We start from the raw sequence: 25,635 nt of genomic DNA on the forward strand, positions 1-25,635 counted from the left end.
TGAAAATAAATTTCATGGTCATAATATATTGATGTAATATTGCAGCCACTGGATATGGGATATGGATATTTCATTTTGGTTTTGTTTGTTTGTTTGTTTGGTCTTTTTCTTAAGAAGAGGATGAGTATCAAGTTTTAATGTATTTGAGATTTTAAATGCCTTTTTTTGGATGTGTTGTTGTATCATATTTTTTTGTTGTCCTATTTTCAAAATATGGTTTTTTTTCTATATTTGTTAATCCTTTGTCCCACAGTTGTATTGTTTGCTTTTGCTGTATAATGATAGTACAGCTCTTATAGCATTATTTATTTGATTGATGAAATCAGTTGATGGGCAGCTACTTTTCCCCTTACCCTTTTCTTTATCTGGATAATATAATGATTGAATATACTTTCATTTCTTGTGTTGCATGTGAGTGTTTAAACAAAAAAAAATACTCATTTGCTTTTTTTCTTTTCTTTTTTTTTTTTTTTTGCTACTTTTCAACCTTTCCAAACTGAATTGCTTCTCTTGTTTTATTTTTTGTTTCTTTCTTCTTTTGTTTTGCCTCTTAGTCCAAGAATGTTTTTACCCCTGAGAATGGGGATGGAACATTCAAACTTAGAAATAATATGATACGTAATATTTGCAGATTTATTCACTTGGTGCATATGATATGGTAAAAGAATATTTCAACTCAAATGTCAAAATTTCTTCAAAACTCTTAGAGACCATATTAATTCATTGTAATTTTTGTTTATTGACATATAGCAGAAAATCAACTTTGAAATTGCTAGTGAAAGCAATGCTTGATTATAAACTAAAGGAATACTACTGAATGTTCCCCCCTTTTTTATGCAGAAACACGAACAGATAGAACAAAGAAACTGTTTAGACACTATACCGTTGGATCCTATGACAGCTTTGATGCTTCAAGGTAAGAATTTTTCTTTTTGGTTCCAATCTGTTTACAAAACATTTCTGAGTTTTATTTAATTGTTACTTACAGTTTAGACTTTAGAGAGGAAAAGGAAAGTGGATTGCTAAACTGATCTTCTAAGATATCATTCTACTTCTAAACCTTGCGAAAAAGGTTTAGAAGTGCTACTCTTTTCCTATGGGACGGGTTCACAAAATCCTGAATAACAAAATAATAACAAATATCACCAAGTTTTTATGAGCAGTGAAAGAGATCAGCATTTCACAAAAGCTGTATGTTCTAGCTGTTCCCACAGTCAAAGGGCACTTAAGTCCAATATTTCACAAGATCAGGCTTTCTCTATCTGTTTGAAGATTCATACTTGCTGACTGGAAAGCCAACATAAAGTTTTGTGATTTATTTTTGTGAATGATATCTTAGATCCTAAACAGAAATTAGGCTGTTGGATATTAGAAATCTTAGAATTTAGATATATTGTTTTCTAGTTTCTGCTGAGTATTCATGATTTTAAAGCAGGTTATTTCTCCTGCATGTACATACATAGGATGTACAGCCAACTTCTGGTAGGAAGTTAGCTGTTGGTGTCTTGAGAAAATTGTGCTGGCATACTGGAATTTCTTACATTTTCTCCTGACTGCCTAATTACAGCTTTTCAAGAAAGGCATCTTTTTTGTAGGAGAAGAGCTCTGAAATGTGTAAAGCAGTGATGGCAGAGTTTCATGTGGTTATATTATATATATAAATAATAAATACTGTTCCTGCTGGTCAGTGCATAAAGCTCTGAAAGGCAGAGAACCCACTGCTCATCTGCTACTTACAGCCTGTAAATATTTGGAAAATACTAATGCTTTAGTCCCATTGAGTTGTAATTTGAAGGAATATTGCAATGCCATATGGAGAGGGAAGGTTTGGTGGGAGAACCACAATCTTGTGGGTGAGATATGATTATCCCATCTTGGAAGGTATGATATTCCTGTTACAGTACACATTGTGCTGTAGGGCATCAGCTCTGGCTACTGTGGAGCAGAGAAATCCCATTTCCACATCTTGCATATTGCCCTGCTGTGATCAGCCAAGTTAACAGAGCTTTGCACAGTGGGACAATGTTGTGATTGACTACATAGTCTAATAAGGATAAAGTTGTCAAGAAGAGTTATTATTCTGTGCTATGAAACATGTAAATGTTCTGCAGAGCAAGAGAACTGGTTAGAGTTTTCGTTTTCAGAGAGCCAAGATGGCTTTTTGCAAGATTGTCTGATCATTACTCTATAACCATAGCCTTGTCTCTGTATTTCATTGTTAACAGAGGTGTTACAGCAAAGCAAAAAGCTGTGGCTATATGACATTGCCTCATATATACCAAATAGTTCCACTTGGGAACCCGTCTTAACTTTCTAACAAAAAACGTTTTCATTTGAAAAAAAAGTTTTTTGTTTTCTGCTCTTAAAGTACTTGGTTTGTGTAATGCAACAACAAAGCTCTAACAAATTTACATTGCCTAATTCTGACTACAGCCAGGCAGGAAAGTTGATCAGATAAAATGAAAAGATTTCATACATGCCTAGTCACTGAGTAATCAGATTTGAAGTCTATTTAAAATTGTTCCTGATTTTGACATCAGTATCTTGTAATAGCCTGAGAAGTACAAGGGAAAGCAACAGAGTTGTCTTGGCAGCTTCTGAGTAAAGCAAAGTTTTGGAGAAAAATCATTTCCACAGAGAATCTGAATTCCAGGGATTCCATTTTGAAGAGGCATAATGGTAGCCCAGCAGTACAAGTTGAAATTGAAATGGAAAGGCAGGAGAAAGTAGAGTTAATGGCAAAACTCAGGAAATAGAACTGAAAGGTAGACCTGTCCAACAGTTTATTTTATTATCTTTATCTTCACTAAAAAATGTTAATTTTAGATATATTTTTTTAATAATAATATAAGAAAAAAAATTAAAAAATAAAAATTGATGACTGAGTTTCCAAAAAAGAAAAGAAATACATTTTTCCCGAGGCACATATAATGATTTGCTTTGACTAGGTGTCTACAGAGAATATATGCCACATTGCAAGGTAACCTTCCTTCATCCACATCATGGTGTGTTTACACCACATAGAAGAGAAACACTGTTCTGATACTTTCTTTATTCAAACTGCAATAGCAAACATGCAATAGCAGGAAGTTGAGACTGTGACTGTAAATCAGCTTTTTGTACATCTAAATGGTTATTTTACTGTTGCTTATGTATTGTGGCAAAGAAAAAGAATTTGTATTTAAGTCTGACAGAAGATTGGTGTGTCTTGTTAGTATGTTGAGTACATTTAACTCCTAGCATGGACTTCTTCATAGAGAGAGTGTTAAAAGTGGCAAATCTGATGTAAAACTAACAACAATTCGTGATATTTCCAAGCTGGTATGCTGCTTTGATTACTTTCTCTGTTATACTCTGAAGAATACAGGGAAATAAAATGATGTGACTACTCGCAGATAAGCTTTAACAAACATTTGTTAGAGGTTGATTGTGTAGAAGAGCTTTGAAACCAAAGTATTAGCAAATCTGACTTAATTCCTTTCCAGAGATGTGGAGGAGTGAGGGAAAGTCTCTTCTCCACTCACTTTCTCCTTCCTGCTCCCAGGAAGACAAAAACTGCTGAGTAGAAATATTCTGTTCAGAAATCTATATTAATAGGCTTATTCACATGCAGGAAAATATATTGTACATGGCATTTTTCATCTTTAGGAAAATGTGTGACTTGAGTAATGAAAGTTCATTAAATCCTATTTCAGCTTTGCATAAGAAATGAGTTATCCATAAATTAATACTCCAGGAAAATGGATAGTGTGCTTACTAATGTTCAGAAAGGCAGTGAGGCTTCCTTGCCAGTACAAATAATCATTAAGTATTATACAAATATAATTTTTGAAACAACTGAGTCTAATGTATCAACTAACTTAAATGCTGATGGGATGTATTCATTCTGTTGTGCAAAAATGATGTTGCCTCTTGAACCTGTCATGTGCTGCCTCTGCTGCCATTTCTTTAAAGCAATTTCTTCACTGTTTTATTAAAAACTTTTAATAGCTGATTTCTTTCAGTTTTGTTTAATCCCTTTCAGAGAGATGAACACTGGAGGGGAGGATAGGCTTTGTTGCTATTGCAGACATTTGAGAGAGGATAAAGCCTCTTATTCTAGGACAAATGGGAATATATACATGTCTCTGGATGTTTTTCTCAGGCTTCAGCTCCAGAGGCTGAGCTGGAAAATGGGATTGCCAAAGTTTCCTTCTGCATCCCAGATGGCAAAGACAGACAGTCCCATGCCCGCAGTGGTTGGAGAGCAGCATCAAACCCAAGGAAATAGAGAAGGCATCAAACCCCAGGCTAGAGGCTCCACTTGGTAGCATGTCTTATAGCCTCAAAAAGCAGATACACCAATGGAGCTGCAGGGAGATAGATAAAACGTCTCTGACACAACCCTAGAGTTTTTTGGCTTTCCCTGCTTTTGTGTTCAGCAGTAGTTCCAACAACCATGAGACACTGCTTTTGAGAGTTGGAGGTAAGGGGAAACCTGGAATAATATTTGTTTGTTTCTGTCTTGACTAGGCTGAGTGGGCAATATTGTACACATGCAAAGAAGAAGCTTCCAAAAAACTATTTGTATGCTTTAAACCAGTTCTGTCATGAAGTCTTAGTGAATTCCAGTTTAATAAGAGAAATTAATACCAAGACATAGAATGGACGTTGATTTTTTTTAAATTTAAATGAAAATCATCATAGATCTTTACAAATTATAATTTTTAATCTGCTTTTTAACATGCAGTGAGGGAACTGATTCCATCAAGATAGGTTAGGGAGTTATTCACTCAGGAAAATCAGAGGGAAGACAAAATTAAGTCAATTAAAATGTGTAAGATTAATTATCTGTGCAATTTCACATGTTAAATATTAGTTACCTTTTAAATGATTTGATTGTTGATAATGTAACTTAGTTTTATTACTCTATAGACATAAATAATATGAGAAATTTCAATAATATGTAAGGATTGCAAACAAGATTTGGTAGAAATACATGATCCAGTTGCCCTTATGGATCTGGGAACTTTACAATACACAAGGAAACTTTTACTACTGCATTAATTGCATCCTCTGCTTGCTACCTTCAGCAGAATAGTGAAATAGCAAAAGTCAATAAGATAAATGAATTGCCAGCTTCAAAGCCATTACAAAGTGTATGATATAAATCTCAGGTTTAATGTTCCTTCCATGACTTCCCCTTTCTTTACAGTCCCAACCACTTTAACTGGTACTAATCACTGCACAGGAGAAGTTTTCTTGGTGTCTTTTCATGACCTGCTTATACTACAGCACTATTAAGAAGCGCATGTGAAAGCATGTAATAATAATTTTTTTCAAAGGCTGATTTTACAGTATTATTATGCTGTATATATGTATATTTGTTGCAGGAATAGATTTTAAACAATATTCTTAGTTTTCTTTTCTCTGATGGAAAGAAACAAACACTATGTTTTAATTTAAAGCTCAGTCTTTGTCAGAGAGATAGTAGCAAAAAAAATCTGAAAATGCTTATACTTGTAGTGTATATTCACATGACGTAGTGGGTGTGTTTACATTTGAATGCATGTTGAGATTTTAATGACGTAAGATCTCTGCTCATTATACTCTTGGTTCTTGTAGACTGAGAAACAGAGAGACCAAATTATGGAAAACAAAGTGTGAAAACTTTTTTTTCCCCTGTGTGTATTGTTATTTAATTTCTAAAGATATCTGGGGAGCTTGCCTGGTGCCTATTCTGAATGAATATATGTTTGCTTTGAGTGTAATAATCTGATAGTGCTGAACTGCTCCATTAATGTGTGAGGTATAAAGACAAGGGCAGCTCGTTTTTAATGCTTTATGCCTCGTCGACATGAAGAATATAATTTAATACAATTAGGGAAATTAAGTATATGTTTAAGCAATAATTAAGGCATCACAGCTTTTTGTGGGATAGGAGGAGATATAACATGTGAAGTCTTTCATTTACTGTGATTTAACTTCTAATGAAAATGATCTCACTTGCTAATAAACAACTTTGCACTTTGCCTTTGCTGCTACTGTATGCTGCTGTGACTGAGTTTTTTATGTTGGTGACTACAGATAATATTTAAAGTAATTGCTAAAATAAGTGGGAAAAAAGGGTGTGTATGTGTGTATGTATCTGAACTGTAATATCACTTTATTCAAATCTGTACTATAATTGCATGAAAATGCATGTTAAGATCTACCACAATTACACTTATGTACAATATTCCACAGTGAGTAGTGGAAGTTTCCATAAAGTGGTAAGTCCATTTTTAACTTCTTTGCTAACTTAATAGTAAAGTTTGTTTTAAAAGCACTTTAGAATGATCCTGCTTTTAACAACCAATGATTTTGCTACCAGTGACTTAAATTTTTTGATATGTTTTCTAGGCTAGATGGGCTAAATTTTTAGAGGTAAAACAAGAAAAGAAAGTTAAGAAATATACATAGCTCTTCTGAATTTTAAAATTTAAACCATGTAATCTTAGGTACAGAAGATCTTGTTTGTCAAGGCCATGATTTGGTAATGGGCTATTTCTTATAGAGCCTTTGATGCACTCAAGTTCTCTGTCACTCCTCTGGCCAGCAGCTGGAGGGCAGGAGGGAACATGGGGAGGAATAAAGCTTTTCTAAAGAGAACAGAGAAGTAATATATATATGTGTGTGTATGTATATATATATATATATACACAGAGGAAAAAGAGTGAAAATAACAGAAGGTGAGGACACAAGAAAAGACTGTGAGGGTGTGATACTAGGTTAGTTAGATACAGGAGCATAATTACATGCAAGGATAGAGCAAAAGAAAACAGGGGATTAAATGTTTGTTTTTCTGGGAAAAGGAGAACAGTTAAGTTTCTTAGAAATAGTGTTTTACGTTCTCACGTCCCAGTTTCCACTGTGATGACTTTGCTTCCTCTGTGTGACCTTTAATTCAACGCTCCACTACAACTTTGGCCACCTTTCTCTCACCTAGTCACTGGATGAGCAAAAGCTGACATATGGTGCATGTTGTAAGTGATGCATTTTTAAGTTTTGACAGTCCAAAGGAGCAAATAACTGTGGTCTTTCCTTCACAGGGAGCAATAATTTAAATCACATTTTTCCTCCCTCCAGCCAGAACTTAACAAATATTTGTTTCACTTACATAATTTGATCTACAAGGCAAATTTTAAGGGTGGCTGGCAGACATCATCTTTTTTCCTGTTAAAAAAAGAAATTATCAAACTAGAAAGACGTCACTGTAAAGCTTTCTCATCACACAGTACATTAAGACTGATGAGAGAAGGAAGTTTTGTTCTGTTCTAGGATAAAACTGAGGTTCTGGAGTTGCTTTTCTTTGGCGGTTCTGCTCTTGTCCAGTTTATAAAGGCAGACTTGCTAGAGAGCAAGCAATAGCTGGTGTCAGGGTATACACCTGAACACTAGTCCCATGTATGATAGGCTGCTTTGACTTAAACCTGAAGCTTGTGTTGCTGATAAATGCCAAGAACCTGACAAATCGAACAATTCTTTATCAAAGTCTTTTGAAACTTACTCTTCCATTGCCAAGAGGCAGATTAGCTCAGTCCTCAGAAGCTGGGGCATGCGAGTGGGGGTATCGGATGCGGATGACTGGCAGATCTACCAGCTGAATAGCTGTTGATCTTGCTGGGGGTGGCTATGCACACTGGCATAACATTTCATCTTTCATCTTCTCTGGAGAAAAAATCTTTAGCTGAAAGTAAAACCTTTGTTAAAATATATTGACAAAGAGATTATTTTTAAGAGAGAAACATTTCACTAAAACTGGTTTTGTGAAAAAACTCCCAGCAGAAGATTAATGAAGGTTCAGAAAATTTACTGTGAAAAACTAGGGCATATGTGGAGCAGTTTGTGTTATGCTTTAAACCAGCAGTTCCAAGGTTAGAAGGTTCAGCACTGTCAGAACCAGCTGCAGCTGTAACAGAGGTGGTTTATATCTGTACTGTGAACACTTCAAATTTAATAAATTTTGAAATTCACTTAAAATTAAACTCAGTGCAACTTTAATTAGTCACCCAATTAAGGGTGAAGTGCTAAACTAAAATTTCTACTGCCTCCAGTACTTACAGGATAAAACTGTTTGCTGCCAGAAAGTAAGCTGTAATACAACCAGCAAGCAAGAAAAGGGGGCAATATTGAGAGATTCCAGTTCTACAGTATTGAGTAATTGCTGGTTTAAATAAAGCAGAATTCTTTCTCTTCATCAGCTGGCATATGTTTGATTTTTTTTATTATTGCTACCGAAGCTGTGAACTAAACTAGCCATAAACTATCATCTTTTGATAGAATTTCTGAAAACTATGAAACTGTTAGACAGGAGCACTGCTAAGATGGGCATTTCTCAAACTTTTTTGCATATAAGCAAACAGTTCAGAGTAGACAATATAAACAGTAACTGAGGGCTTTAGTGTAATTAGAGATGAAGCGAGGTGAGAACGTATTTCAGAAAAGAGGTGAGGATGCTGCCTCCTATATTGACGTTAATGAGGTTGTAAAATAATATGGTAATTAGCCAGGGTTTTTAAACAGATTTGTGTGAATTAAACACTAATTGACACCTTCCCTTACATTCCTTACAGGAAAAGCTTAGAACATATAAATTTCTCATTCTTTGCTGTCTTAAATCTTTTGGAGAAGGAAAAAAAATGGGAAAGTGCTTTTGGAAAGCACTCAATGCTGTTGATAATACTTTCTGTGTTTTGAGACAGAACTTCAAACCTGCTTGTAACATACACCTCATACTCAAGCGTTATAAAATTTTACAGGAATTTTAACACTGATAATTAAAGCTAAAATTAAATGTAAAATGGGATTTTATGTGAAATACTCATGTCTGCAAAACTGAAGTGAACTGTCGAGTTACTCAGATTTCTTGTGGCTACAGCTGCAGTCAGTTTCCAGGAAATGCAGGACAGCAGGAGGATAACTCCTAGAGAGCAGGGCATGATGGAAACTCAAAGGGATTCTTTAAAACTAATTTGAAGTTTAAAACTGAAGTCAGGAATGTTGACAGACGCGTATTCTAGAAACACTACTTAAGAGATCCTGAGAAAGGCTGATATAACCCCTTGCATTACCATGAAATGTACCAAAACACGATGACAGTAGTGCACAAGAAAAAGGTACATTTGTTTCAGGGAGTTTATAAGGAGTAAGTAGTCTAGCTTTGTTGGAAGCTGATGGAGTATTGTGTTTGTCCTGCTCTTGCACCGTTCTCTGGTTTTGCCCTTGCAAAAAAGCAGGATGTTGGATCTGACCCAGCATGGCTGTACATATGTCATTCTGGCATTAGATAAAAATGGGAGGAAAGTCCTGTTTGATGCGTGCCAGCTCTGAGATAAGCATAGAGATTGATTATCAGACTTTATGAACTAGTTAAAATGCTTCATCAGCTGGAGAAGTTCGTTATTGTTATATATAGTTATGTTTTTCTACATTCACACCATTATCTAGAATCTGAATAAATTTGGACTGACGTCACTGGTTCTACCTTTTTTTCACTTGACCTATTTGCTAACCTTGAAGTTATTTTTCCTTGTTACCGTGGCTGTCTGCAAGAATACTGGCTACCTCTAGCAGAAGTATTTGAAAAATTATTGTTTAAAATAAAAGCTTTGGAGAGAGGTAGCATAGTTACTAATAGTGAAAATTACTCATTTTGTGTGAATGCTTTATAAGGATTCTTAGAGAGAAAATTCCCCTTTCTGTGTGCCTTGGTTGCAATAAATAGTAGAGGCTAGAACTGCGAATGATTTGGGTGGACAAACACAGTCCTAACAAGGATAAGTATTCTAGCTACGTGCACATATTTGTTTAGTCTGTTTATTTGTTCAAGGCTCATAGTATGAGCAATGAATATTAATATTTTCATGCTGCAGGCTCAGATTGCTCACAGGCTTAATAATTACAACTGAAAATTGCCATTAAGTATCAGGTATAAGTGGAGTGTGCTGCAACCCAAAAGACTAATGTGACTGATGGAGCAGCTGTATGAAGGGTAGGACTCTACATTATAAAACCTTTGTATTGTGTGCTAGAATTACACCTACATAAATGTTTCATGTTTAGTTTTCATTTTGTCATGTGTTGTTATTATTATATTTCTAAATACAAATGAAGTTAATTAAAATAAAGGAACAAAGCTTTTCTTTCTTTTTTTTTTTTTTTAAATCTTATTTTGCCATCCTCCTCACCGGCATGCTTTTTATTCCCTACCAATACAAATGCAAGAGAATAGTAACTTTTCTTTTAAAAATAATAATAATGATAATAAAAAGCCTATATCCATGCATTGTACTGTATTCAAGTGTAGGACTGTGACCTTACAGTTTGTTTTTTTTTTCTTCTTACCCTATCCTGACATTTCTTCATAAAATAAAATGAGATCTTACTGGATGATTTATATTTCCAGGAAGTGGATTTTGACTTCTTCTTCTTTTTTCTTTTTTTTTTTTTTTGTCTTTTGTTTTTTGTTTTGTTTTGTTTGTCCATGTCTGTATGCTACTTTACTGGTTACATCTCAGCAAGTGAAGGTGTAAATAGGGAACTCAGGTATTGCTTCAGATTGTCTAAACTTTCCTAAACCCCAAAGAATATAATATTGTGATATTAAGTTGAATTAAAACTAACTAAAAGAATGTGTACTGATACAAAGATATATAGAAAGTCTCTGCTTCTACACTGAGAAAAAAATACGTAACTTCTCTGTGTCATGTAATTCAATGTTTTGGGGTTTTTTAAAACCTGTATATGTTTATAATGTGTTACAGTATAAACTCATGGAGGCATATAGCATTGCTGTTCTTTTTAAAATACATTGCCTCTTGTTCCTTGTAATTGTGGTTAAACTTTTGGGCAACTCTGTCAATCATAGGGCTGGAAAAAAACAGCACAATCTTTCCAACTTTCTAAGGCATATCAAATCACTTCGTAACTGATTTTTTGTTTGTTTATTTGGTAACTTAGAGAAGCACTGTTCATTTTTTATACAGGTTGTCAAGTATTCAAAATCCAATAAAGACAACTTGATTACTTATTCAAAAGCGTGAAACATCTTTTTAAGTTGAGGAAGTTATATATGTTGTCAGGTTTTACTATCATCTATAATGATGTCGTTATGCAATGGAGACCCATGAAATATAGGAATTTAGTATGTGCCTATAGGTCTCATCTGACATCTTACAGTTTAGCATTAATTGACAGATGAATTTCAATGGGTGATATGTAGCATAATCAGATGGACTCATAGTGAACTCTATAAAGAAAGCATGATACATGAGATGAAAAATAAATAAAGGGATACAGAGATGTGAGACATGAAAGACAAATACAGGTAGTGGAGGTATGTGGTGTACCACTGAAGCACCTTTTTTTCCTTTCCCATTCCTCTATGGGGCCTGAGCATAGCAAACTCAAGGAAATATGGGTATGACATTCAAACATGGAAAAAAGCTGGAATTCATATACAGTGTTGAGCATATTATTCCATTATCTTCACAGATTATCTTTTCAGATGTTCAGTTTTAAAACACAATCTTATTTTTCTCTTTAAATTATACATATGCAGACTTGATCTTATAATTGCTTTTTTGTGAAACAGCAAAGTGACTTAGAGCTCCTGTCACTGTGAATGCCTGATGAAACAGTGATTATTCTCCAATATAATTATTTTGAATGCATTAAATAGCATTTTGAGGGCTTTAATAGCTTTTTTTTTGGATGGACAAGTGTACATCAAAACATTGCGTTCAATTCCTCTGATTCCATTTTATCAGTAAATGTTGTACTGGTGTGATAATTTTGCATCATGATAATGAGAATATTGTTTTGGGAAACAATTAACTACAGTCTAGGTCCACTTTAGGTATTGTAGATCAGTGGAAAAATAAAGTAGGTCTGTGCCCCGATACCCTTTGTAAATAAATGTCTGTGAATTCCTACAAATGGTGGGTTTGGGGAACAAGGAGAAAGAAGGGGAAAGTCAAAAGACATCATAGAACAGGAGAACTCTTTTTACTTAGCTACTTTATTGTCAGAATATCATGACCTCAAATATTGAAATCAGAAAGGGTGACCCTGTTTTCAGCTCTTCTATGTCATTCTGTTCAACTCAGTAAGCAAATGTTCTGTATTAAAAGGAAAATCATTTAGACTCTTCTTATATGATCACAATGATATTAGCAGGATTGATCAGTTATACAAGGCAGGACAAAATATGAAGTTGCATTTTTACTGAATACTAGAAGTACTAGAAGTACTTCTTGCAGACTAGAAGTATTTGAGGAAAACAAAATTTAGAAAGCAGATGCATATTCTGAAAAACAATAAAACTGTTTTTTTTCACTAAAATAGGCAGAAATTATTGATTATTTAAAACGTCATTGTGATAAAAACAAGAAAACATTATATAAAAGATATTAGGTTGTACATTCTTCTGTAGCATAATAACCTGCTATTGTTCAAACCTATATTTTACCAAATAAGAATGTTTTTAATACAAATTGTATTGCATTGCAGCAAAGATGTCATCACATAGGGGAATCTCTGCATGTGACGGCAGGGTATCACAGAGAATTTTCTGTAAGTTTGAATGTGTGGTTGACTACATTGTGCTGTTTCTGTTTGGGTTGTACGAGGGTTAGGTGGGGAAGGACCATCCGTGTGTTTTCCAATTTGCTCTGCAAAAAAAACAAACAAAAAAAAAAACAACAAAAAAACAAACATGCTTGTTGTTGTAGCTAATACCTCTTGAACAAGTAATTTGTGTTCTGTGTGTTACATGAGCTGTGCAAGATTTTCTGTAAGACCATCAGCTGGATGATCAATGTTTGAGAATAATGAGCAATCAGATACAGAGTTTTCATTAATCTTGAAGGTCTTAATTACTAGGCTTAGCCAATTTTCCCAGAGTTGGTAAAATAGGTGACTATAAATAGTAAGGTTGACCCCTTCCAGCAGTAGCAGGAAAAGTTTTTCCACTGGAAGTTTCTTACATCTTAGAGTAAGATTTGCTGTTCACCGTATTTAAATTTTACATGGTATTGGGACTGGTAACTTCTCCCCACAAGCAAGTATTCAGAGAAGAAATTCTTTATGTGCTTCTAAAAGGGAATGACCATCAAAACAGAAGAGCTCCTCTTGAATAGAATTCCGGAATACCTTTCTATGGGTCTGAACCTGGTTACCATACATTGACTGTGTTAGCCTGAAAAAAAAGTAGTGCAATTGCTTTGAGACACTGTATATAGATTTATGGAATGGTGTAGATATTTTTTATTGCATCTAGCAAAGTTTAAAAGAGGCTTTGACTTTTCAAGGTGGAGAGGGACCTGTTGTTGGACCTAATTCTTCTAATCAGTAGATAGCTCTGTATTTAGTAGATCTTTAATAAAAAAAATAAAAATTCAAGAGTACTGAGGAGAGGACATGAAAAAAAGATTTGAAGAAAAAATTATTTCATTGGCCTACTGAAGAAAGTTGACTTGGTGAGGATAACTTCTCACTGATCGACAAAGCAAGACTCTAACAGAAGTTTGTAAGGCTGAGAAGTCTACTCATTAGACTGCAGCTCTGGTTGTCAGAATCTCACATGTGATCTCTTAGATAACTTTTCTACTTTGGAAAGCTTATCCCATTTTGTTAAAACTAAATTATGTCTGTAAGGGCTGCACGACTGGAGAGAATGAGGAAAATAATTCCCTTTTAAATTATTTTTCTCTACCTTTGGGAAAGATTTACAATATACCAAGTAACTATTTCTGTTTGCAGGTAATGACAGTCATTTCCACTAGAGTGTACACTATGGGCTTCTTTTTTTTCAGATGGAAATCTGCAATGGTACATGCAATACAAAGTAGCCTAAATACATTCTATGGTCCTTCTGGTTTCCATCTCTGTATTTTAGTGTTTTGACTTTTGTTTCTGGGGTAATTTGTGCTTTAAGATAGGGTGCAGTTTTTCTATTTATGAAATGGAAGCTAGGTTTCATGGGTTTTGTTTCCATCAGGAATCAGCACTTCAACCCTTATTTTATTTGTGTCTTTATGAAGGATTTAACACTTCTACCTCAGGCATTGTCTGATTGTGCTGTTTGCAAAGCAGAATCTTAAAATTCTACACAAATGTCTATACAAATGATGGCTTTTAATGTTGAATGAGTGCTGAATTTAAATCACAAGTGTTTGTCTGACCAATCTTTTTATTTCCCTTTCTCTATTTGTAAGGCTATAAAATTATAGAAAACCTGACATCAGCGCACAGTTCTTTGGCCTTAAAATGTTAAAAAAGCTACACAGATGGATGAACATGTGTATTTTCTAGTGTTTAGTTTTTGCTTAAAGCCTTAAGTTTAAGGTTTGTCACAGTACCTCATGAAGAAATATTCTACATTTTATAGGATATATTTTGCATTTAACTTCGTTTACAATCTTGGACTTGTACAGACCCAAGTTAATGTAATGTGTCCTCTATGTAAATACTGAGCAATTGGTTTTAAAATTCCTTGTTTTGTTGCCAAAATATAAAACAAGCATTGTTCTGAATACTTTAACTATGGAATAGGAACTTTTTCATTTTGGTTTGAGATAGGATAGAAATTGATTTTAAGAATTTTAGGTACTGAAATTTAGCGTAGGGTGATATCACTGTGTTTAAAGCATCTGTGAAGAAACACTTTCCTGCTTAACATGAGACCTCTGCAACACAATGTCTCCTTTGTTTGTCACTGATAGCTAAACCCTATATGCATTCTGTTTCTGAATATTTGCAACACCTTCAATATCAAAGAAATGCTGCCAACAAGACTAGTTGTGAGAAAGATTGACCTACTTTTATATTTGGCTCCACTTTGCCTGCCAGAACCAGGTAGAGATCTCTTCCACAGGTCTTCAGTGCAGATGTCCAGTCTGACACTGAGATCTGGGAGCACTGCCATGGAAAAGCAAACAAAAATCAGTATTGCAAGTAGTCAGAGGTTAAACATTTTTCTGGTTCTTCCCTTCCTCAGAGGTGCAAGGGAGCTTGCTGGCAGAAGGATTGTGGAAGTTGTGAATTCGGTTTGTGTGTGTATGTTTGTTTTTCATCCTTTTCTGCTCCTAGTTCTTTGCTCTACAACAACAGAATAAGGGATCAGTTTGCTTTCTATACTTGGCTTAAACAACTTTTAACAGTTCTCAACATAAGATTATTGCAGATCACATTCTTTTACATAAATTGGCTAAACATTTGATTTTTCAAACCTACATTTTTGCTTTACAGGCTGTGATAAGGTTTTCCTCATGTAGTACATCACCGAAACAGTGTATTAGTAAACTCTGTCAAACAGTAGAGATCAAATTGTACCTTTTGTTACAAAATATTCTTGTTGTGCTTCTGCTTTTCCATTTGCCCTCTAACTTGTATGTAAAACACAAAGCTTTCTAACAGTTTAGTATTCCCACTTGCAGTGTGTAAATTGAGATATAAAACTAGCTAGTTGTAAAAATAAATGTGCTGTAGGGGAAGAGAAAATCATAGATGTTTTTCATATTTTTCATCTGAACAATCCTTGATGTTATGATTAATTGAGCATACCTTAAAAATACCAGTGAGAATTGATTGTGAAGGGAGCTTAGATTTTTCTTGGTGGTGTTTTGTTTTTGTTTTTTGTTTTGTTTTGTTTTTGTAAGTTTGTTGGGTCTTTTTATAGATGTGTAATATTGATCAGGTGAACCACACCAAGAAGTTTTCAAATCATTTCTATTGGAACTTCAGCTTTTTAAGGAATTATATTCTGAATTAGTTTTTGTTGACAAAAATTAAAGAATCAGAGCAGTTTAATAAGGTACCTAGATAATAGGCTTCCAAAGTCTTTACATTAACTATCTCAAATGAGAGATGGTTTTGGATAGAGGAGAGGAGGATTTTTCTTTTAATGATCCATGCTGTGCTTAGGTTCTCAAAAGTAGCTTTCCAATTTCTATTAAGCTGTTGCTTGTTTCCAAGAATGTTTGAAGTAAATGGGTCTTAGTCATCTGGTTAATGTCAAGAAAAATTCTGAAGATAGCTTTACTGTTGGATCTTCAGTGACCAAGTACAGTGTCCCATCTTGAAAACTGATAGTGAATTTAATACAGTATGCCAGTATGACTGTATAAGTTTCTATAAAATGAGGATATTGTTGGAGGGCTTCAATAACATAATATATACTCTGAGGGTTGCAGATTCCATCTTACCTCAGTATCCATGAACGGGAGTGTTTTTGGCTTTCTTGAGAAATGCACATTTTTTATTACATCATTATCATAGAAATAATATTCCTTGTAAGAAGAGGTAACATCCAAATTACAAGAGCTGCACTGAAAGTAATACCTCCTATATTGTTATGTTGGCTCACTGTGTCAGAGATGCATGTTGGTGGTATGGCAGTAAAGGTTGAATCTTCCCACCAATATTCAATTACATTTTGTTGCCATATGACAGATGGCAGCATAACTGCAGTTTGACTACACGATGTCCAACATGAAGTGCAGATTAAGCAAAGGTATGTCTTTGAATTCCTCTATGGAGAAAAAATGGCACCCATTGACGTTCATCAATGCTTGATGAACATTTATGGAGATCAAACAGTGGATGTGAGCACAGTGAGACAGTGGATGGTGCATTTCAGCAGTGGTGACAGTGATGTGAAAGACCAGCCACATTCTGGATGGCTATGCACAGCTGTCACGCCATGAAATGAAGAATGTCTTGATCAGCTCATCCATGTGAATCTGTGCCTTACAACAGGGAAATTCTTTATAGTGATGTGCACTTTCTTTTGGGATAGGAAAGGAGTATTCTTTTTGGATTTCCCAGTACCTGGACAAACCATGAACTCTAACCATGACGTCATGGTGCTGGTTAAGCTGACAGCTCAAAATCTCAGAATCAAGCCAGAGAAAAAGCCAACCTTGCTTTTACAACACAATAGCACTAGGCCCCATACCAGTTTAAAGACCATGGGTCACCATGTAGACTGTCCTACGACATCCACAGTGTAGTCCAGAATTGGTGCCTTCAGACTTCCATCTGTTCTGGCCAATGAAATGTGGACTACATGAGAAACGTTTTCCTAGCAACAATGCTGCCATAGCAGCTGTGAAACTGTGAGTCTCTTCTGCTGATGCACATTTTTACAAGTGCAGTATGCAGACTCCTGTTCACCATTGGTAAAAATGCATAGCTAATGATGGTGACCGTGTTGAAAAATACTGTTTTGTAGCTCAAAATTTGCTGTATGTTTGCTGGAAGTAAATAGGGGGCATTACTTTCAGAGTTACTTGTATTAAGTAAGTAGCAGTAAGATGAGAGGCAATGTCCAAAAGGGGTTGGTATTTATGGAAGTCATCTGTTGCTCAGAAGGCTGAAGTCTCCATTGTGGTGGCTTTAACTCAAGCGTTATTCTGTTCAGTAACATTTAAATACTGCCTAGTTTGGAAACCATAATTACATCACCACTTCAGCAGTAACATGCAGTTGTATCACTCAGTTGGATTTGGAAAGTCACCAAAAGAGTGGTCTGTGATGCGTGAGAGATTTGGAGTTTGGAGGCTGGCCACTGGTGTCCTGATCTCATCATCCTTGCCTTTGTTCAGAGCTTTAAGTAAAAAGGTCCTCCCCTTCTGAATTATTAATGGCGCTGAATGTCTCTTATTGTGCACTGGGTACTTTAGTGACTAAACTCTGCACAAGACCAGTGGAAACTTTAGTTGGTTAGTAGAAATCAAGGCAAAGAAAATGAAACTTGTTTAATGCTTCTTCCTGTATTTAATACTTTTGTGTTTTAAAGCCAGTTTACCAGTCTTCTTCAGTGCTTATAATTCATAATGATTCATGAATATTTAACCCCTTGCACTGTGCTGCCTAATTATACCTAAAAATGCATTTTAGATTTTTTTTTTACCTTTAGCTTATTTTTAGTAGCCAAATGTTTAATGAAAAACTGTAAACAGTTGAAAGCTTTTACAGATTGTTTTCTATATATGAGATCCCATTTTAATGTGGATTTATGCATTTCTTTCTCCTCTGTCTACTTCTTTCTTATCCAATGACAGAAAGATTCCTAAGGCTACTTTCTCTTTAAGGGCATGCTGCTTACATAAATAGTCCTTTAAAGCATCGTCTCGTTTTATAATATTAATTGTTGATCAGGAGACAGGAATTATTCCTTAGAAACGTGTTTTCCTGATTGTGCATGCCTTGTTACTATTTCAATTATGCAGATTCTTGATGCTGTGGAAATTTGTGCTTGATGACGCCAAGGCAGCTGCACGTTGTTAGCATTGTAGGCTGTCAGATGATCATGTGGGATTCTTGCAGCATGCAACATTCAATAGGATTGAAAAAGGGCTTTTGATGCAAGGCATAGCTTTCAGAATATATTTGTGCCTTTTAGTTAGCTAATATAAAATCATAATATTTTATCTTTAAATTTAAAATGCTGCCTCATTTTTCTTCTGGTTGGTTTCATTTTGGCTTCACTAGAAGATGCATCTGGTACATCCACGATTGAGGAGTTTATTAATGATACTGTCGTTCAGTTCACTTACTTTTTTTCCTTTTAGAGTCCTAGCTAGCCCACAGATTACATGATCACATGCTCATTCAGTCATTCATATAGAATACAAACCACCATGCATGTTTTCTTCTTTCTTTTTCCTCTCTGCCTTTTTTCTTCTCTTTAAGTTGCATTGTCATGTTCTCTTTTATCATCAGGCTTAGTCTTTGTCTTCCCTCCGCTGCTATTTGTATATATTTTCCCATGCTTGGTTACTGCAATATTATTTGATTAACGGGCTGTGATGATGATGAACCTGCACACTGGAGGAGCAGCTACTACAGTGGTGATGAAGGGATGTAATAATGGTCGCTATCCTCGGAATTCTCTCTACAGTGACTGCATTATAGAAGAAAAGGCAGTGGTCCTGCAGAAAAAAGACAATGAAGGATTTGGATTTGTGCTCAGAGGGGCAAAAGGTATGTGCTTCTGTGTATGTGTGTGTGTGTGTGTGATGTGCACTGGCATGAAGAAATTTATACATCTCTGAATATAAGCAGGAATTATTCTTGGTGCACTTGGTTGCTAGACAACAGGATTCTCTGCATGCTGTACTACTCAGACAGATTTTAGTGGTTTCTGTCTGAAGCAGTTTGCATTTTTGCATAGGAGAAGCACTGTATAGTCGTTTTGTGGGGAGAAAGTTTTGTCTGTATTTTTACTGTGATGGTATATGTAATATTTTGTCATTTATCTGCTTTGTTCTGCAGTTTACCTAAGGGAAACCTGCTTGCTTTATAAAACCTGCTTCTTTATTTCAAATGACAGTCTGTTTAAATAGGTCTGTGAATAGAAATAGACAAGAGTGATGTTTTGTTTAAAATAGGTGTGGATCTTCTGCAAGGTGACATTGGTGCAGTTTTAGTATGAAAATATGATCTTTTTTTGTATCTTCAGAAGCTGCACGTATGTTGCATGGCCTGTAGTGTGCTCATTTTAAAAGCTGTTCATATATTAAACTGCACGTTATTTTTCTCTAAACTAAAATCTAAAATAATGGCATTGTCAGGAGTTAAAAAAAACATTCTATTTAGTGCTTTCCTTTTTAACTTTCAGATCAGTTTGTTCCTTTTGTATTTTAAAAGATATATATGATGGTACATCCCATCTCTTAGTCCCCCCCATTATTCCATGGGTTCTCCCTTGCCTTGCTTGAGCATGAATAATATTCCTTATCTTCATTCCTGGGACATCATTTTTGCTCCCCCTCTTCCTGTACCTTCAAGCCAGTGACACTGTAGATTTTCAGTGCTGTAAATGCTTTTCTTATTAAATGAATGTTTTTTAGTCCTACTAGGAAAGCCAGTTAAAACTACCTTTTAGTTAACCCATTGCCACGAGTTGACTGTGCATCAAGCAGAGGTTACTCCGACTGTACAAGCCCAACTATTTTCCCCTAATTTTCACTGTAACAGTGAGGGCGCCTCAGGTGAAAGACCCAAGGACTTTTCTGCTAGTCTGTGTATGTGACAGAGACAGGAATGGCTGGTTCAAGGGCTGATGTCCCCCCATTCCATAAGAAGTGCTTTCTGTACATATACAAAGAATTTTTCTAGACAAAAAAAACTGACTTCTGTTTTTTGCTCCTGCTATCCACCCTCCTCCCTGCCTTGGTTGGCCAAATGCTCTTTTCTGTCTACAGTCCATAATTCCTTTGTAGTTGGGTGTTTCCAGAGTTTGAAGCATTTTGCTGGACATACAAAAGGTTTACATGAAGTCATACTGAATATCCTGGAATGCTCAGAATCCAGCTATTGCCAAGCTACTGCTTGATTTAGCCTGTGCCAGTAAAGAAGCATGTGTTTTTCTCTCTAAATTGAAGACCTGTGGATTGCTTTTACAGAGATTGCACTCTGTTCTAAGTATTATGACATTCCTTGTGGCAAAATCCCTTACTTGTAGCACTCATCAATTTTCAATCACAAATTTGAATGGCTGGTAATAGGCCTTTAGTTAAGTGGTATTTTGAAGTATTTCCTAACTTTCTTTTTTAATGTGGTATTTATTTCTAAAGCTGACACACCAATTGAAGAATTCACCCCAACTCCAGCCTTTCCTGCTTTGCAGTACTTGGAATCTGTGGATGAAGGGGGAGTAGCATGGCAAGCTGGCCTGAGAACCGGGGACTTTTTGATCGAGGTAGGAGATCCTGACATCTAATTATTAGTGCTCTGCTCTGGAAGGAGTGGCTTTTCCTTTCATAGAATTTCCTTTGGAGAAAGTGTATGATGCTTCTGAAATAGCAAGTTCCATGGACTAACACCAGTAACTATTTACCCTCTCTATTTTTAAACCCCATGCAGCATTTAGAAAAGCAGTAAAAAGAACAATATTCAGTTTACTTGGGAAGTTTCTGTTTGTTCTCTTTGTCATTTGAGAGAATACAGTAGCAGAGAAACCTGAAGATTTTGATACTACTTTGCATTATTGAATTCAAATTCAATTTAATTTCTGTGTTTATTCCAAGCTATCAGTCCTCTAATCTAAATATTTTTACAGAGTCACCAAAATTAGTGACTTCTTATGATACTAATTCTTCAAGTCATAAATATTGGTTTGCTATTGGGAAGTTGTGAAGATAAAGCAAATGACAGGCTTGAAATCAGATATTTACAACTGTGTATTGTAAATGCAGCCATACACACACACACACACACACACAAAGTGGATTGCAATATAATTTTATGAGGCATATTTTAATATTGCCTTCATTCGTACAAAAGATGTCTTTGTCTTTTGAATTTTGGAGGATTTTTGGTTGGGATGTTAGGTTTCGTTGCAATAACACTTTCTAGTGTTACTGAATAGTCTGCAACAAGATGATGGTCTGGGATTTTCTCCCTCTTTCCATTCAACTCCTTCATAACCAACAAAGTGATGTTGTGGTTCATTGAAAATAGGGTTTTTTTAGGGTGGATCAGCAGAATCTTGTTCGTAAGATCTGTTCTGTTTTGGTTTTGTTTTTTTTTTTCCTTCAGGAAATGTCTGCTTTGTTAAATATTTACTGATACTGTAGCATTTATTTCTGCAGAGCTGGCTTTTCTATTCCGGGGAGAATAGAATGTGCAGTTTTCATTTGTTGCCTGCATGAACTTCCATGGTGATTGAATTTAAATAGGTGTACTGCTTCATATTGTAACAATGAAAGAACAGGCTTTGCAGATTCTTAAATAGATGTGCATTTTGGCCAGCGCCTTTTTTCTTACTGTTATATACTTGTATATACTTGTGTATATAACAAACTGTTAGACAATACCTTACAGATTGTAATGGTACACTCAAGAGCAAGAAGGCTTTCAAAACTAAAATTTTTTTACTATGGCTTTGAAAAAGAAAGAAAGAAAAAAAAGCTTTGGTTTTGATTTTTTGATAGGCTTTTATTCTGTAGGAAGTATGAGTTTTACAGGCTGATTTCACAAATAGATTTAATGGTGAGTAACATGTAACTTAATGGAGAGGATTACAGGATAACTGTGCATGTGATTTTTTTTTTAAAGATTAATGAGAGAATCAAAGAAATCTGGGATACCTGATTCTGCTCGAAGGTTTACTGGTTTTGTTGCTAATGAGAGAACTAAAATTAATTGTCCAGACAATCTCCTATCTTTAGCTTAGAAGAACAGTTAAGCATGTACAAGTATTGCTGAATCAGGGCATTAATCCATACTTCAAATAAGCCAGCATATTTGTAATTAATTTTGAAAAAAACCTACATTGTTACATCCAAATCAAATCCATTTCTTTGTAATTTGTGTACACCAGGTTATTCTGTTCTGAATTTTTCTTTTTAATTAAGAGGATGTTATAATCTTGAGAATTCAGGGAAATGATGGTTTGGGAGACTTTTATGTTGGAGAAACTGCTGGGATGTTGGTTACTTTCTTGCCCTGAACTGGTAACATCTTAATGTACTCCACGCTGTAGAGCATGGTTACCATAAGTGGTGGATTTAGTTTGTCATGCTGCCAAACGCTTTCTTCCATGACTCTAAAGTTTATGCTGGTGTGTGTAAGTGCCACCTCAACCATTTGTAAGTAATATAATGCATTTATCATAAATGTCACATGAATAATAAAGGAGTCAATGGGCAACTAGTATCCTAATTAGTCTCATTTATAACACTTGCGGCAAGCATCAAGCATTGGGAAACTGAGTGTCCAGTTTGGCAGAGGGCAAAATGCAAGGAAGAGAGGATGTTTCACACTTGCTTAAGCAGGTTCAGTGACTTGGGGTTGTAGAGGTAAGAGGAGCCTTTTGCTCTGACTCTGTCAAACAACAGTCATGACAGGAGGATAGATCCCTCCTTTGGAAGCAGGAAAGATTGTGAGGGTAGGTGAAAAGAAGGCATCTTTCCTTCATGTTTAGTTATGGTCTCTAGGACCATCAGGGGGGGTAAAACAACTACAGCTGCTAAGCAAACTAAATTAATTTGATCTAGAAGGTGATGAACATTGAGCAGAATAGATAAATGCTCCATATAGAAAAGGAAGAAAAGATGTTATTTTGCTTCAGCAGGTACGCAGAGTAGATATTCTCTGAAAGGGGCTGCATGCTTTCTTGTGATGGAGTTTTTATCAAGTTTGCAACTTTTCTGCAAAGCTACATGATACTAATTTGTCCAACCTGTACAATTAATTTTAATGTAAGTCTTCAGAAGCTAACATTTCAAACTTGCCTGTGGAGATGCAGTATTTACTGATTCTTCACTAAAAATTTGGATGATTATATGGCTTTTTATTCTGCCTTCAAATCTGATCTTTTTTGTGTGTGTGTGTGTGTGTGTTAAAACATGTAATGTGTTTAGTAACTTTTCTGGATAGAGTTCAAATAAAATGTGTTGAAAAAGTGCATGACTAGTTTCAGAGCTGCAACAGCTAGTGACAGCTGTCATTATATGCTTATTTTCATAAATAACTCACAGTTGACAATTCATGTGATTTTTCTTAGTTTTGGTAAACAATCAGAAATGGAGTATGACTACGACTTCAATTTTATTAAATGAGGGAGATGGTATGGTTTGCCTTAGTTGCTGCTTTATGATATTTTAGTAGGTATTTTGTTGAATCTCAGTATGTGCTCAATAAAAGAGATAAAAGTAAGCCACCACATCAGCGCAGATGCTATGATACCTGAAACATTATGGAATCCATTAGAGGGGTGTTTCAAAAACTATAGCCATCATTAAGGTATACACCAATTATGAAGCTATTGGAAGTTGTTGTAAATTCATCATTGTGACTGAATGGTTTCAGTTTGCAAAGGTTTCATCAGAAAATATCAAACTGACCTGATTTGGTTTATTTAAATCTTTGCAAGAAGTGCATTATTTCTGATTCTAAGTCTCTCATTTGTTAATAATATTTATATGCCTAACTTTTGTTAACTTTATACAGTGCAGAAGTCAACCTTACTGTAAATAGAGGAACCATTAAATAGCATTCAAAAAGAGCTGTCTTACAACTTGACTCAAAGAATCCTTGGGTTTAGGTACTCTGTTGTTTAGTTGATTTGTTTAGTAATGGTTTTGTTTGCTTTTTTTTTTTTTTATTTGTTTTTTATATTTGCTTTGATGAAGTGTATAGCTGTCTGTAAGTAAAGAAATCCATTTATGTAGAAGTGGGCTTTTTGTGTGTGTCAGAATATTATTAGTAGTATCATTTGGTATAGAAGATATGCACTATCTTATTAAATTTAAACTCAGCGGGTTTTTATGAATATGTGAAAAATCTTACTTTGGAAGTGACAGAGCATTGGAACAGGTAGCCCAAAGATGTTGTGGAGTCTTCATTGGTGATATTCAAAACCCACCCAGATGTTTACCTGTGCAGCCCACTCTAGGGAACCTACTTTAGCGCACGTTTGGACTCCATGATTTCCAGAGCTTCCTTCCAGCCTCTACGATTCTGTGATTAAGACTACTTCATGTTGTTGTATCTATGAATGTATAGATGCTTTGCAGTTGCTGCATGATGTTATAGATGGGGATTTTTAATCTATCGCAGTACAGATTGCCTATCAAAAAATATTATAATATCGGTACTCAATAATGAAAGTAATTCTGCAGTCTTTTACCAGAATAATGCTTTTCTTCTCTGAATGAGGCATTGCAATGCATTTTTGTGCCATAAAATCACTTATTTTTCCAGATAAATTGAAATGTTACTGTTATCAGAGTAGAATGGCTGCTTATTTACATTCAAATAAAAATTTCAACTAGTAAAACCAGTGTATTATGTACTTAACAAAAAGAAGGTAGGCAAAATCTGAGGTCTGGCTTGGAAGACAAAACCAGGGGTGATACTAGAAGAAATCTCATCACAGTACAGGTTAGTTGGTATATGTACTGAATCATGCAAAATGGTCTGGATTATAACTGCTATCTTACTTAAAGGTTTAGAGAATTCAGATGAAAATAGATAAAATGTAACATATACAGTGTTATTTTATCACTTTGAAGACAAAGGTATATGACTATGTAAGAGGTAGTAATAAGCATTCGAGAACATATTTTAAATAACTGGAATAATTTCAAAACAAAAGCAAAACACATATGCACATGATTAACTTTAGATTCATATTTAGCAATAGCTCAGATATTTATTTTGTTCCAGTGAATTCTTCACACAAATTTCAAAAATTATCTGAAAAGTAAGCATTTAACTGTTGTTGTAACTATAGCCATTATGGCAAGCATAGCAATGTTACGCCTTATATTTGCATTTGATGACTGAATGGATTAGCGAGGGTTTAAAGGCCACCTGGTACTGACTTGAGTTCCTTGAGCAATTAAGAAATGTTTCTAAACCCTAGGTAAGCTTCACTAACTACCCCAAGTTTACTTTTATTTCTATTGTGAACCCCAGCTTCTACCACCAGATGTATATATAGTTTTCTGGGGAAGCTACATGGAGACCCTTTTTTTCCCTCCCTGTAATAAATGGAGGTTTTATTATTGTCTTCATAATAACATAGGTTATCACATTGCAATTTTTTTTTGCAGCTGTTTTCTGAAAGTTTGTTCATATCCTTCCAGAAGTGCGAACCCC

General features: G+C 35.1%; 1 protein-coding gene across 25 annotated transcripts in view; it reads left to right on the forward strand.

Moving 5' to 3' along the window:
- SHANK2 (SH3 and multiple ankyrin repeat domains 2) overlaps positions 1-25,635 on the forward strand; it is a 320,253-nt gene that overhangs the window by 177,662 nt on the left and 116,956 nt on the right. For 20 of the 25 annotated variants that reach the window (XM_085548205.1, XM_085548207.1, XM_085548210.1 and 17 more), the window contains 3 exons: positions 841-916; positions 18,926-19,008; positions 20,604-20,728. In XM_085548205.1, coding sequence (XP_085404331.1) covers positions 841-916; positions 18,926-19,008; positions 20,604-20,728 — 284 coding nt within the window. Of the gene's footprint in view, positions 1-840; positions 917-18,182; positions 18,529-18,747; positions 19,009-20,603; positions 20,729-25,635 lie in introns of those variants that run through there. The other 5 variants (XM_085548220.1, XM_085548221.1, XM_085548218.1 and 2 more) reach the window with 4 other exon arrangements.

The sequence above is a fragment of the Coturnix japonica genome, chromosome 5, assembly GCF_054131305.1.
Source record: "Coturnix japonica strain WE chromosome 5, WE-NBRP24, whole genome shotgun sequence".
In the NCBI taxonomy this organism is placed as follows: Eukaryota; Metazoa; Chordata; class Aves; order Galliformes; family Phasianidae; genus Coturnix; species Coturnix japonica.